Source organism: Sus scrofa, chromosome 2 (assembly GCF_054392235.1).
Source record: "Sus scrofa isolate SSC_HxYL_T2T_F1_AM1 chromosome 2, Sscrofa_HxYL_maternal_Yorkshire_Landrace_v2.0, whole genome shotgun sequence".
In the NCBI taxonomy this organism is placed as follows: domain Eukaryota; kingdom Metazoa; phylum Chordata; class Mammalia; order Artiodactyla; family Suidae; genus Sus; species Sus scrofa.
In genome coordinates, this window is record NC_139384.1 from 36,962,805 (window position 1) to 36,976,983 (window position 14,179).

The window sequence follows — 14,179 nt, forward strand, 5'->3', positions numbered from 1 at the left end:
CAGTAAATTATTATTATTACACTCTACCATAAAAATCACATTTTGATGATAAGAGAAAAAGACGGTTAGTGAAGATATCTGTGAGGCTAGTAGAATTTCATATAAAAGATAAGTCCAGTGACTGACTGAATAGAGCAATCAACAAATATTCCTTGAACCTCTATGATGTGGTAGGAGGTATGCTAGAGCTATGCCTCTTCATTTAATTCAACAATCTTGCAAGAGCAGGGATCATTAAACTCGCCTTACAAATGAGATCACTGAAGTTCAGAGAGGTTAATAATTTGCCACAGTCATACAAGTAGTAGAAACAAGAAAGAAGATCTTACTAATGTCTGGCTGGGAAAATAGCATTTTATCGGTAATCTTCTACAAATCCTGTTAGACAATCTTAATGGAAATTTGCAGCTCTGAATCAATAGAATCATGAATAGTCCGTCCTCTACAGCTCTCATTTTGAACAGTGAGAAACATCACACTTCAGTGAAACAGTGACCTCATACAGTTAACTCTGCCACAGCATTAATATGCCCATGTGGCAGTTCAAAGTATTTCATTGTAAATAGGAAAAGTCATTAATTAAATACATTGGTCAAGTACCAAAAATTGTATCAGAGCATGCTGGTACTTGGAAATTCTCATACATTAACCAACCCAATGCTAGAAGCTGGTAGTCTGCACTCTAAAAGCAAAATTAGGGAATGTAATTCTTAGATGAACTTAGAAGAGGGTAATGTATTACTAAAATACTTATTAAAGCTCTATGAAATTACATTCTTGGCATATTTGACATCATTTTGCTTGAACTCTTTTCAAAGGTGATAAAAGCATATATATTATAGACTGGTAGCCGACTCAAAAAGAGCATTTTATAGCCAGGTGTTACATCCAGATGGGTTTCTGTAATGCCTAGTAATACTACAGCCAGTTAGAACTGCAGTCTCGCCTTCAAGATAAAGGTAAATACCTCATGCGTGCTGTCTTAATCCCTTCAGAAGCTCTAATGCTTCTCTAAACTGAATGCATGATAGACTGATGCTGGGGGAATACTAAAATACTGGGCATGAGGTGCAAAGCCTGGAGGGATATAAATATGAGTCAAGTGTGTTGAATGATTGAGACATACTACAATGATGATTAAAGAAATGAGCAGTTAGGACAATTAATTATAGTATGCATTAGAGAAAATGTTAATATTTAGAATGGCAGCTGTCAAAAAAAAAGATGCCTAGAATTGAACAGAAAGGTTTGCATGACTGGAGGAACTGTTAGCCTATTAACTATACTAACTTGGGAGAATTATTAATGAAAGGTGCTATGCAAACTGTACTACCTGTATGGATATTTTGAACAAGATCTTTGTTCTTGTTTTTGTTTTCTTATCAGAAAATAACTAATAATAGTAACTGCTTTCAGAATTAATTACTATGGGACAGACCTTTGTACTATGATCGAGCTTCTTTGTTCTGATGAAATGTTCTTGATGTTGTATGTGAAATGAACCTGATGGTGTCTGTCTTCCTCTAATTAGGAAACTTAATAAGCTAGCACTGTTTTATGCCACACACAAAAAAATAATTATAAGAAACATGACTAATTTGCAATCATTCACAGTGCATTTATAAATAACACAGCTCATTCTTTAAAAAATTATGAAAAGTACCTCAGGAATGTTCAGTGAAAGAAACCAAGATACACATTTTTGGCTAGAAATTCTTAATTCTGGCTACATCTAATATTTACCTGGAGAATAGTTAAAATTATGAATACTGATTTCACTCCTCAGATCAATTAAAACTGATTCTCTTGGAGTTCCTCTTGTGGCTCAGAGGAAAGGAATCCAACTAGGAACCATGAGATCGTGGGTTCTATCTGTCGCTCAGTGGGTTGAGGATCCATCATTGCCATGACCTGTCGTCTAGGTCACAGACATGGCTCGGATCTGGCATTGCTGTGGTTGTGGCATAGGCTGGTGGCTGTAGCTCTGATTGGACCCCTAGCCTGGGAACCTCCATATGCCATGGGTGCAGACCTAAAAAGACAAAAGACAAAAAACAAAACAAAACAAAACCTGATTCTATTGAGTTGGGACCCAGAGTTTTAAAACTCCTGGGTGACTTGAGAATTCCTGACGTAGGCAAAGCAGACAGGTCAGTAATGTGTTTACTACTAAAACCTCAGGGCTTAACTTCTGTATATTACAAATAAATTCACTCTAAGGTTGTAAAATAAGTGTTGGGGCATATTAGTATCACTCTTTTATAAATTTTGGCTTCCTTTTATTTCTATTTAATTGATAAAAAAGAAAGGTCCCAGTGATAAGGCATTGCTCATAGGCAAATCCAGTACTTTACAGTTACAGATTTGAATATCAATTTCATTCAAATGAAGCAAATCTTGTGCTGTAACAGCAAAAGGCAAAAGAGTAGATTTAGTAAAACTGCCTCTGTTATAGGAAAAACATTTAAAAAGTTATATTACCTACCAATGGAGGGTCAGGATAGAAATCTTTCTGTATCACTGTTATTTCCAAATACTGGATGACTATCAACAAGTTTCAAATTTCAGCACCCATAGAATTGGGTGCTGTTTTGACTGAAATATGAGCATTTTTCCCAATTTACAGAAAATTCTAATGTAAATATTTTCTTTACATATTCCTATGACATAATATTTGAATATATCTTGTTTAGAGACAAAAAGAAAGTACTGCAAGAAGAAATATAACAACCACAAACAATCTCATGTGGAGATACTATTAGCTGACATATCGGTATATTTCTTTCTAGCCCTTTTCCAATAAATTTTTAACTAAAATGAGAGGAGTTTTACATTTATATTAAGCTATTTTCTCCCATTTAGCAACATGGCACTAAATGCTCAATACTACAGTTTATTAATGGGTCTATGATATTCTAGTATATTGATATTTTACAATTTAACTATTCCCCTATTACTAAGATATTCAATTTGCTTCCATTTTTAAATTCAATAATTATTGTAAAGAAAGCTGTGAGAAAATTTGTTTTTCATTTCTGATACTTTTTTTCCCTTGGGATAGATTTTTAGATGAAAATTGTGTGCTGAGTCTATACAATAAATGTTCCACAGGTTTCTTCCTTTGGTCCAAACTAAAATATCACATCAAAGAGCCATCTATCATTAACTTGTGATACAGTAAAGAAGCAGAGTTCAAGATGGCTGAATGAGCTTTCAGGTATGTTTTCTCTTATTTTGCAGACTACATTAACGTGACAGTAAAATAACTTTTGAAAACTAAAAACCTACACCAGTTTCCGAGGGGGTAAAATTCCAAAGAACGACTGTTAACTGATGGAGTAAGTAATTTGCTCAGAGGCAGAAGGAGCATGATTCTCCTTAGCCAAATCCTAGAGATGTCTAAGACAGACAAGAGTGGCACAAACAGTGAATCAGGGGTGAAGACATGATGGAAACTGAAGGTCTGACAATGGAATGTGCAAGCTGTTCTAAACCGTTTCTCTAAAGAAACTCAAAGTGCAAGAGCAGTAACATGGACATTGGCACTTTAGAGCATAGTCCTCAATTTGACGAAGGTGGATCATCTAAGTGATGGTCAACCATTCGCTCTAGAGTACAGGATTTCTATTTCTAAGGCTTTTCCACATACACAGCTCTGAGACAGTCTTTCTGTTCTTCTATTCTTAAATGCAAACTGATGATCAAAGATCACCAGAAATTTTAAAAATTCTGCAGCCTGAAGGAGAATAATTAAAAATGCAGGAAACAAATGATCCCTGGACAAATAGACTAAAATTTAAAGAGCAAATGAAAACTTATGTGTCATTAGATAGCTAAGAGATGTTGCATTCATGAAATATGATAGGGTGCTCTGAAAAAGTTATATTCTAAACACAAAAAACCGTCTTGGAAATTAAATATATATACACTATTTCACCTCGCCCCCCCTCCCCCAACACAGGCACAAATAAAAAGACACTTAGAAGAAAAATTCAAGGAATCTTCCTGGACTGAAGTAGAAATCATAACTATGAGATGAAATAAAAAAATTTTTAAACTGGATTTATAAAAAGAGAAAAAGAAGGAAATGAAAAGTGCATAAATTGTATACATAAGTGGAAAGGAGGCATGAGACACACAGAAAGGGTAAACAATCCCTAGAGTGGGATGAATTAAAACACACACAGAAGTCCCTTGGTAGCTCCTCTGGTTAAGGATCCTGTGTTATCACTACTGTGGTTCTGGTCACTGCTGTGGTACGGGTTCAGTTCCTGGTTGGAGAACTTCCCCATGCCATGGGAAGGACAATGAAAGAAAAATACACAAACACATATTTATATGCACACATGTAAATACAATGTATGATTTTATAACCCAAAGTAAATATAATAAAAATGTATAGAGAAAAAAAGATCAACTACAAAAGAACAAGAATCAGATAGCAATCAGGTTTTTAGTAGTAACAACAAATGTCAGATGGCATTGAATTAATCACTCAATTTTGTGGGAAATTATTTTTAATGTAGAATTATATAAACAAGGAAATATTAATAAAATGTAAGAACCAACTGAAGTTATTCCAGGGATGGATTAACTTTAAAAGTTTGCATCTCACATTACCTTCAGAAGTAGATGCTTAAAGATATACCCTGAAAAAAATGAGAATAAAAACTAAGAAAGAAGAATATGTTAGGAGGAATTCTCGTTGTGGCTCAGTGGTAATGAACCGACTAGTATCCATGAGGATACGGGTTCCATCCCTGACCTCACTCACTGAGTCAAGCATCTGGTGCTGCTGTGAGCTGTGGTATAGACTGCAGATATGGCTTGGATCCTGCATTGCTGTGTCTGTGGTGTAGGCCAGCAGCTGCAGCTCTGAATTGAACCCCTAGCCTGGGAACTTCCATATGCCACGACTGCAGCCCTAAAAAATCTAATAGTCCAAGAAAAATCAGTGGACACCAAGAATATCTTAAAGATTAATGAGAAACTGGACTACAATGGGAATATTTAGAAGAAAGGATATTTTTCTTCTCCCAAGAAGAAAAACAAATCAGATAATCTAGGGAAATGTAACTAACAAAAGTTTGTGGTATAAGTAACAAAATAAATGTAATGTGACATGAATCTGAGTATATGATGGAAGCTTGGAAGAGAGAATTTATTAAACCTTGACTCTAATAAGAGTATTCAAAAGTGGCACAGAGGTCACAACTTGGGCTTGTAAAAAATACATGATATTATACTGGCAGAAAGCATATTTTCATAGCTATGATATATTTGCCAAATGAGGAGTTAAGAGATATTGTTGAAATGCAATAAAACATGATATAAAGATGCAAATATATATTTTTAAAGTTCAAATTTAATATGAAGAGAGGTTTAAAATTTTAAATGGCAATGTAACTATGAAAAAATGATAGATTATACAAATGAGCTAATTAACCCTCATTTAGCACAAGAGATCAACAGATAATGCTGAAATTAGATAAATGTAAACATAGTATTATAGGTATACTTTTTCATAGATAATTGAAAGAAATTTCCAAAAGACTAACCAGAATTTTTTCTTTTTCAGTTACAGGATTGTCTTTCATTACAAATGTTCTGTATTTGAATTTCCAACTGTACAGGAAATACCTTAATAATATTTTAACCTCAGAATATTATTCTTACCCAGCAAATGTTAAAGACTAAAGAGGAATTTTTTTTTCTAAAAAAATAATGTTCTGTTTTAAGAAGACAACATACCTCTGAGGTAAGCTAGAACTTGAAAAAGAGGAAAGAAATATTAGAAATCGACTCACCCAAGCAAAAATCACTGAGATCAGCAAAAGAACATTTGAGCACAGACTCTTTTCTCTCCTCAGGGTTAACTGGAAATAACAACAAAAAAAACTTTGTATTTGGGGGAGAAAAACATAACAACAGTTAGAAAAATGACCTTTGGGACAGATTTCCAAATGATGGCCAAACACGAAGAATTTTTTTTTTTTTTTAGTTAATGAGTTGAAATGAGAGAAATACATATATATACTTTTTATTTATTTTTATTTTTAAAAATTATCATTATGATTTCCATTTGAGGGCTGCACCTGCGGCATATGAAAGTTCCCAGGCTAGGGATCTTAGGAGTGGAATCAGAGCTACAGCTGCCAACCTACACCACAGCCACAGAAACGCAGGTTCCAAGCCATGTCTGAGACCTACACAACAGCTCATGGCAATGTTGGATCCTTAATCCACTGAGCAAGACCAGAGATCAAACCTGCATCCTTGTAGATACTAGTCCAGTTCATAACCCACTGATCCACAATGGGAACTCCTACATCTCTATATACTTTAATATGTTGATTCTCTCGAAAATTAGCCATGGGTGTAAGCTGACTATGTATAGTAGGCAATGATTTCATAATATTATCAGAAAGAGAATATTGGTATTTTCAAGCTATTTAGACGAAGAAACAACCTTAAGGAATCATGAGGGAATTAATTTTCATACACAAAAGCTCTTAGATGGGGATGGGATAATAAAAATATACCTCACCCCCTGAATGACAGGGACCTGGTTGAATTTTGATTCCTGAGTCTTGTGAAAAGGGATTATCTAAAGGCATAATGGTGTCTCAGAGGGGCAGATGTGTACAGAAGAGTACCTAAGGGCAACCACAAAGTCTCTTTAATGTGGCATCTAGTTGGCATTTCCCTTTATTTCAATCCTTTTATTTATTATCCAAGGTTTCCTTTGGTACCAACATTTGGTTGTCAACACTTGTCCGCCTGCATCTTTATGCAACCAAATCTTCACTGCTTTATTGTCAGTATTATTTAAAGTTATTGGTCTTTCTTTTTAGAAAAATGAATTTATTATTGCTGGCATATTTAATTACCAGTTATAAATTCTCATCAGGAATGCTAATGAGCCAGTGATTCAGGTAGCTGGTTTGTATTCTCCTGTAAACAGAAAGTATTAGGTCCATGCTTGCATGGGGTTGGCTATTTTTAAGGGATGGAAGAAATGAACACATATCTGGTCAACAAGTGGCCTTTTGTCTGACCAGCATGAGGTACTGGGCTCCTTTTTATGTCAGCCTCTTTCCTAAAGACTATAAATACTAGTGGAAGGGAGGGAGGCAGGCTGGGAGGGAGGGAGGGAGGAAGGGTTTGAAAACACTACTCCTTCTAAGCTGAACAAGAAAATAGAGCTCACCTTGCTCTGCTTTGTCAGCAGAGATTGAGGTTACAGATGTGGGAGCCTGAGATTCACTCTCAATTGACTGGAAGAGTGAGGTAGACTGGCTTAGACTCTTGGAGTAAGCATAGCTCTGCGCGAGGCAAGGCAGGGATCTCCGAGATGGTTTTAGTGAAGTTTCTTTTGCTATCTCACTCTTGCTTATATTCATACCTGCAAATTCAAAATGGTAAGTTTTAGTAGAAAGATATAAGGAGCAGAAATCAACAAATAATTTCAATTCTTGTAATGGCTGTTTCAGGAAAGTACTCTTGACAAGCATTATCTAGGGATTAGAACTAATTGAATGCTAGTTTTGTTTCTCTATTGTCAGGGAAAGTGTTTTAGGATTTTTTTGTCAATTAGTTATGAGAAATAAACAACTCCTCTTCCAGTGTGAGCTCACTCTGTTTTCTTTTCCCCCCTAAGGTTCTATATAAAAGAAACAGGTTTACAATCACTTGAGGAGTTATGAGAACAACAATTTGATTATCTTTGGATAAATCTAACCATTTAGGTTTTTAAGTAGCAAAATCAATAAAACCTAATGCATAAACATTCAAATTACTATTAGTAACTGGAGCCCTTTTTTTTTCTATACCCTCTCCTCCTTGAAACATATGTATAATGTCCTAACAGTGATCAGGAGGCTGGAAAGAAATGGTATATTTAGTTCAACACAAAAATTGGCCAGCAGGCAGGGGTCAAGAGAAAGCATTCCTGTGACCCCTGAAAAGTCCCTCCACTCATGCAGAGAGGACTGATCTGCCATAATGCTTCTCACCACATGGGGAGGGGCCTTTATAATTCGAAGACCCATTCTTGGAAGTCCCAGTAATTATATGCCCCCAGCAAAGAATGACCCCACTGCCCTGCACTCCCCTGGCCCCATCTGTCCCCACCCATGTTTTATCGATGCCAGGTCATTACTCATTCCTGGAATACTGCTGTGAGCATTCTGGCATATCCCATTTTTCGCATATTGAGTATTTCTCTAAGAGGAAATACCTAGATGTACAATTGCTGGCTTGAAGGATATGAATATTTATCATTTGGATAAATAATGCCAAACTGCCCCCCCAAAGATTTATCTTCACTTTCCCAAACCACAAAAGATGGAATCCGTTTCCTTATGAAATTCCATGGCCAACTCTAGATAGTTATCAATTGCTTTAATTCAGAATAAAATATAAATCCAACAAAGGAAAAAAAACCCAAAATTGTTTTAATCTTAGTTTTTCAGGTTGAGCATTGTTCATATATTCCTTAGCAAACTATACACACACACACACACACACACACACACACACACACACACACACACAAGCTATGGAGAAACTGAGACTTAGAGATGGGAAGTAGCATGCCTTATATCACTCATAAGTAAACTGAAAGGGGATTTATACTCCAAACAGTCTCAAATGCTAAAACATCATGGTAGACCCATAAATTAATTTTGAAACTCCTGAATACCCTCCATTCACCTCAAAATTCATAGACTCTGAAATGTAAAGAACAGTTATCAAAAGCCATACAGGTAGAGACTGAAACACAGAAGGAACATACCTAGAAACATATCTGTTCCTACTACCCTTCCTATTCACCTGCCCATATACTGACTCTCTGTATTAAAGTGTATTTCAAATCTAGTGATTGAAAGGTGAAGAGGATAATGCAAATGCATAGAACATTAAAGTAATGAAACTTTTTGCCTTGTAGTTTACGCATCTTAATTTCATTTTTGAGACAGTACAACCTAATAGGTGCAGGGAAAGGGTAAAGACCAGAGAAAAGGTATATTTTCAGTAATTATCATATTTAATATAAGACAAACATTTTAAACTAAATTCCACTCATGTTGTTTAGGTTAATATTTTTAGCTACTTAATTTTATAACCACCTATAATTAGCTATTTAATTTTATAAGTGTCTCAGGAACTTTTGAAATGCATGAATTCAAATAAACAAGCAGAGGCATCAATATGCAATGGACTTTGAGACAATCGAGAATCTTGAAAAAAATTGACAAGACAATTTTTCAAAGAGGTTCTACAGAAATAAGATGTGGTTGAACAGATGAAATTCAGATTAAACCTAGCAGTAAGGATTTTACCTTCCTGATTTATAAAAAAATACATATTTATTTTCACATTAATTGTCAGTGTGCAAATAAAACGTGAACTAGAAAGAGATTCAGGAAAAAAATGTGAACTGACCCAGTATCTTAATTTTCTGGGACTCTGTAATGAGAAGAAAATAAAATATTCTTTTGAAGAATTCTCCAAGGTCTCACAGAACTCATACTGAAATCCTACTACAACATCATACAATTTTCCTTAGTTAAGGACCTACTAGTATTTTCTACACTATATACATGGAGTAGCATAGGAAAAATCTGTCTTAGTAGGTTTTTATGCCTATGCATATTTTATTACATGGCCTTCTATTTTCTTTTATTTAAGAAACACTGAAGTACAATATTATATAATCAGATTTTTATTCCTGGCCTCTGGTTGAGAATTGCATTTTACTCTAGCAGAATATATGAGCAAAAGAATAAATATTCTTTTTTTTTTTTTTTTTTTTTTGATGTGGGGGGAGTGAAGGCACATAGATGGAAGATGGTGAAAGTTGCTGGTAAAGATTTGGGGCTAGAGAGAAATGTCTTGGGTCCCTGAGAAATGGCCTTCATGAGGAATTTATAACAACACAAATCACCTTAACCCACTGACCCTGGCATACGTATTCAAAAAATTGTTCTTTGAGCTAATGAAGACTAGCATTGATAGATATTATTATTTTATAAACCGAAATAGGGTGAGGCTAACTTTATGCTCATCAATGCTGTCATTTGATTCATACTTGAATTCCACCTAGTCAGTGAGGAGTTGTTAATTGGGTTTTTGTTCTTTGCAGTCAAAGTATTGACATTGGGTATACAGTGGTGAGCAAGGTGTACGTATAATTCCTGCCCTCATGGGACTTAGAATGTCAGACATTGAACAAACAAGTAAGTATGTACATATGCATAAATTGACTGAAATGCTATGAAAATACAAACATAGTTATATTATGGAGAATAATAAAGAGAACTTCCTTTATGAAGTGGCTGAGGACATTTTCTCTGAAGTAGTGACATGTTTGGCCAAAAAATTAAAAAGGAAGCTTAAATATAGAAAGAAATATATTTATGCATGTTTGTGTTGTGCTTATCTTTTAAGTAAAGATAATAAATAACATCTGTGAAAGCCTTGATGTGGGAAGATTACAGTGTATTTAAAAACTGAAAAAAATAATCTGTTTGCACAGTTAGCAAGAGAAATGGGTGTAAAGGAGCTGTTGCTGTGGTCTAGGTAGGGGATAAAAATTAGCCCCTCTGGGGAATTTTGCTTAGTTGCCCTTTATTTTCCACAAATTTATCTGCCTTATGTCCTTCTTTGAATAACTGCATTTGCCAAAATCCATAAAATATTTTTAAACATATTCGCTGCAAATAGGAAATAAAACTAGGACAGGCAACAGAATTTACTTACTCTAAGTCATAAATCAAGCAACCAGCAGAACTGAATGTGAAAGTTATAGCTATTGGATTCTAAAACCCATGATCTTTTCAGAATGCTCCGCAGCTCTTCATGAACCCCAATCCTGGACGGGTCGTTACCATGGTTTCACTTGGTAAAAATATCACGCAAATTTTAAGCAGAGAGCTCTGAATGTAGAAACCACAGATACAGAGCAAAAGCAAACCTGAGAACCTATAATTCTATATCTGTAATCTTAGAAACTTGTGAAATACAAGTTGAAAAATGAATACGTGCTGTTTGGTACATATTAACTGGGAATGCCTTGCTGTCATCTATCAAATGACAGTTCTTGGGCTGATCTATAAAATAATAGATATAAGTAATATATAATCTGCTATGCCTTAATGTGTGTCATTAAGTCGCCCAAAGTAAGTATCAGTTATTATTTATAAAACTAACTGTTGTTTTCTCACTTCCATCATTTAGTTAACAAGGTGCATAACTGAATTATATGAAATTAGTATTCATTATAATTTTTAAACCTAATTTTTATTCATTCAGTTTTCTATCATTTATTTAGTAATTCCAAACAATTCTTGAGTGCATTCTCTGGGCCAGACTTAAACTCAATGTTGAGTGATAATGGTGCTATCAGGAGAAACATATATATATAAAAGTATATAAAAATAAAAAATATATAAAAAATAATATAAAAATAGAGATAAGGCCTCATAAAGCCACCAAAGGGGAATTTCTCACCCTGTGGTAGTGAAGTCATAACTGTGAAGGTAATCTGAGCTGATTCTTTATGACATATTCCTTCTCTGACATTTTAATTTATTTACAATTCTTGGATTTAACAAATTTTCTTCAAAGGATTATGCATATACGGTAAGAAAGTCTCAGCTCCTGATGGCCTAGTGGGTTAAAGATTCAGCATTGTCTCTGCTATGGGTCAGATTCAATCCCTTGCCTAGGAACTTCTGCATGCTGAGGGCATAGCCAAACACCGCCCCCCCCCAAAAAAAACCCCAAAAGCAGCAACGACAAAACTATCCATAAACATATAACTGCTGAAGATATTTGTTAAATGCAATATACAAAGAAAACTGATACAATAATATTGATGATACACATATCCTTCCTACTGCTCTGCATTTTTCTTCACATTTATCTTTAACTACTGAATATTTCCAAAGCTATTACAGTGATCAGCTTTGCTAGAAATCAATATAATCTAAGCTGAAAGTGTGATATCTTAATGTTCTAAAAAGTACAGAGTTTCTTCTCCAATTTCTACATCAAATGCCATCACGATTCTGCTTGGCATAACCAGCAATATCTACTCCCACAACTTACTCAGGCATTTTTTCTTCAATATTCTAAGTTCGGTTTATTTTCTTGTATGGCTTTACCTGGTACCCTTGAATAATATTTGACAGCTACCATTTAAAGCTAAAAACTAGAAAAGAGATCAGAGTAACATCAGTTTTGGTAAGCATATGTAGCTCTTGAGTTTAAGGATAAATCTCTAGAACTATAGAAATGTGTCATTTTCTATATTTAGAATAGATTTTTCTAAAGAAACTTCCAACTTTTTAAGAGCATTCCATAAATACTCACATATTAAAAGGATGTCATGAAATGATAGTTTCACCTAGATATACACAAAGGTCCAATTGCATATAAGATGTAATTGCAAATAAGGTATCTTTTAGAAATAAATTCATATAAGACAGCTGACATCAAAAGAGGTTAAGTTGTTGTTGAGATAACTACTTAACTCAGTGGGCTTTGACCTGACATGGAGTTTTAATTGTTAAAAATAGGTCTTTAGAAAACTTCAAAGATAAAACTGAAGAGTAAAGAAAAATGGATTGGTTGTTCTCAATACAAAATATACACTGTTCTACTCTTCTAGTAAAATTTCAAGAAAACCAATTTCCTAAGGACTCATGCAAAAAAAAAAAAATATGTGTGTATGTTTTATAGCGTGAACTTTGAAATTTATACCAAGTAAATTGTTAGAAGAATTTTGGGGTATTTGTGGCAAAACAAAATATTTTTACCTAATGAATTTTATATTATGTCTATAAAAGGGAAATGCTAAAAATAAATTTAAAAATAAATACATTTGTCTGTCTCTTGTCATATGAATTAGTGATTATGATTTATACTTTTATTGGAAGTATTTTAGAATTGATGGGTTGAGGAGAGGTATTGTCTCAGAATGCCATTTAATTTCATAAAATTCAAACACTTTTCTACATTAGTGAATACAATCAAAGCATATTTATCTAAATAACAAGCTTTGGAGGAAAAGCATAAATAGGCACAGACTTTTCTTATTCTTCTGCCTTGTCAAAATCATTATAGTTCTCTCTCCTTCAAAGAACATGTCTGATTTGTGGTGTAAGTGTGCCCTTTTGGTCAGAAGTTATTTTTGGGTGATAAAAGCACTGTTTATTGAGGGCCTACAAAGTGCCAGGTGCATCCTGGGTGTTATCAATAATTCTTGTAATAGTCCTGTTAGGACTTGTCATCCCCACTGTACATGTGAGAATCCTGAGACATAAAGGATGTAAGTAACTGGTCTTAAGTTCCACATGCAGGAAGTGTTGGAGCCTGGAACAAACCGCATCCACCTGATTTCAAGGTCTCTGCTCTGTGGAACGTAACAAGCAACTTCTCTGTTTACTCAGAAACTTCTTTTAAAATAGTTTGTGATTCACTCACTTTTAAGTATTCCTCTCACTTTGAACAAGAAAAGTATGTCTACTTATACAGAGTCCAAATAGGGCAGAGATGGCTAACTCAGAGTACCTGAAGAAAGCTTAATAAACAGATTATTTAAAAGGTGTGGACAGGATTAAGATGAAAAAATAATGGCCACGAAGCTCCCTACCAGCCATGTACAGAAGCCTTTATTACCCTTGGGCCTGCTGAGCAAGGGGAGGAGGTAGACAGAGGAACCTGAAGGCAATTATAGCCGGGGGAAGAGAATGTACTTAGACAGAACCTATGTGCTTAGACAGAGGATGGAGCCACTGCCAAACCCTAGACTGGCAGGAGGGGAGCCCAGGAAATAAAATACTCCAAACTCTCTTTTATTAACTTCTAATCTATTATGATGCCCCCCCACACTGGTCAAATCTAAATACCAGAGGTCATGAGAGCCCCTGGTTGATTAAGTCACAGACATCTGCTTGCTGGGGCACAGGGCAGGTTAGAAAAGGTGAAGGATCTGGAGGGATCAATAGAGATTATCCACTACACCTATACAGATGTATAACTTCAGTGGAGCTATGAGCATAACTTTTGGGAGCAGGAAGCAACATACGCACTCTTACCACCAGAGGAAAAAAAAATAAGTTTTTTTTTTTTTTAATAAGTTGTAAGTACTTTAAGATTCTTGTAAGCAAAT

At 34.8% G+C, this 14,179-nt stretch overlaps 1 protein-coding gene across 12 annotated transcripts in view; it reads right to left on the reverse strand.

Moving 5' to 3' along the window:
- ANO3 (anoctamin 3) overlaps positions 1 to 14,179 on the reverse strand; it is a 483,543-nt gene that overhangs the window by 197,973 nt on the left and 271,391 nt on the right. For all 12 annotated transcript variants that reach the window (XM_085011613.1, XM_085011611.1, XM_085011612.1 and 9 more), the window contains 2 exons: positions 7,211 to 7,405; positions 5,808 to 5,876 (listed from right to left, as the gene is read on the reverse strand). In XM_085011613.1, the coding sequence (XP_084867739.1) occupies positions 5,808 to 5,876; positions 7,211 to 7,403 (262 nt within the window). In that variant the 5' untranslated portion in view covers positions 7,404 to 7,405. The remainder of the gene's footprint in view (positions 1 to 5,807; positions 5,877 to 7,210; positions 7,406 to 14,179) is intronic.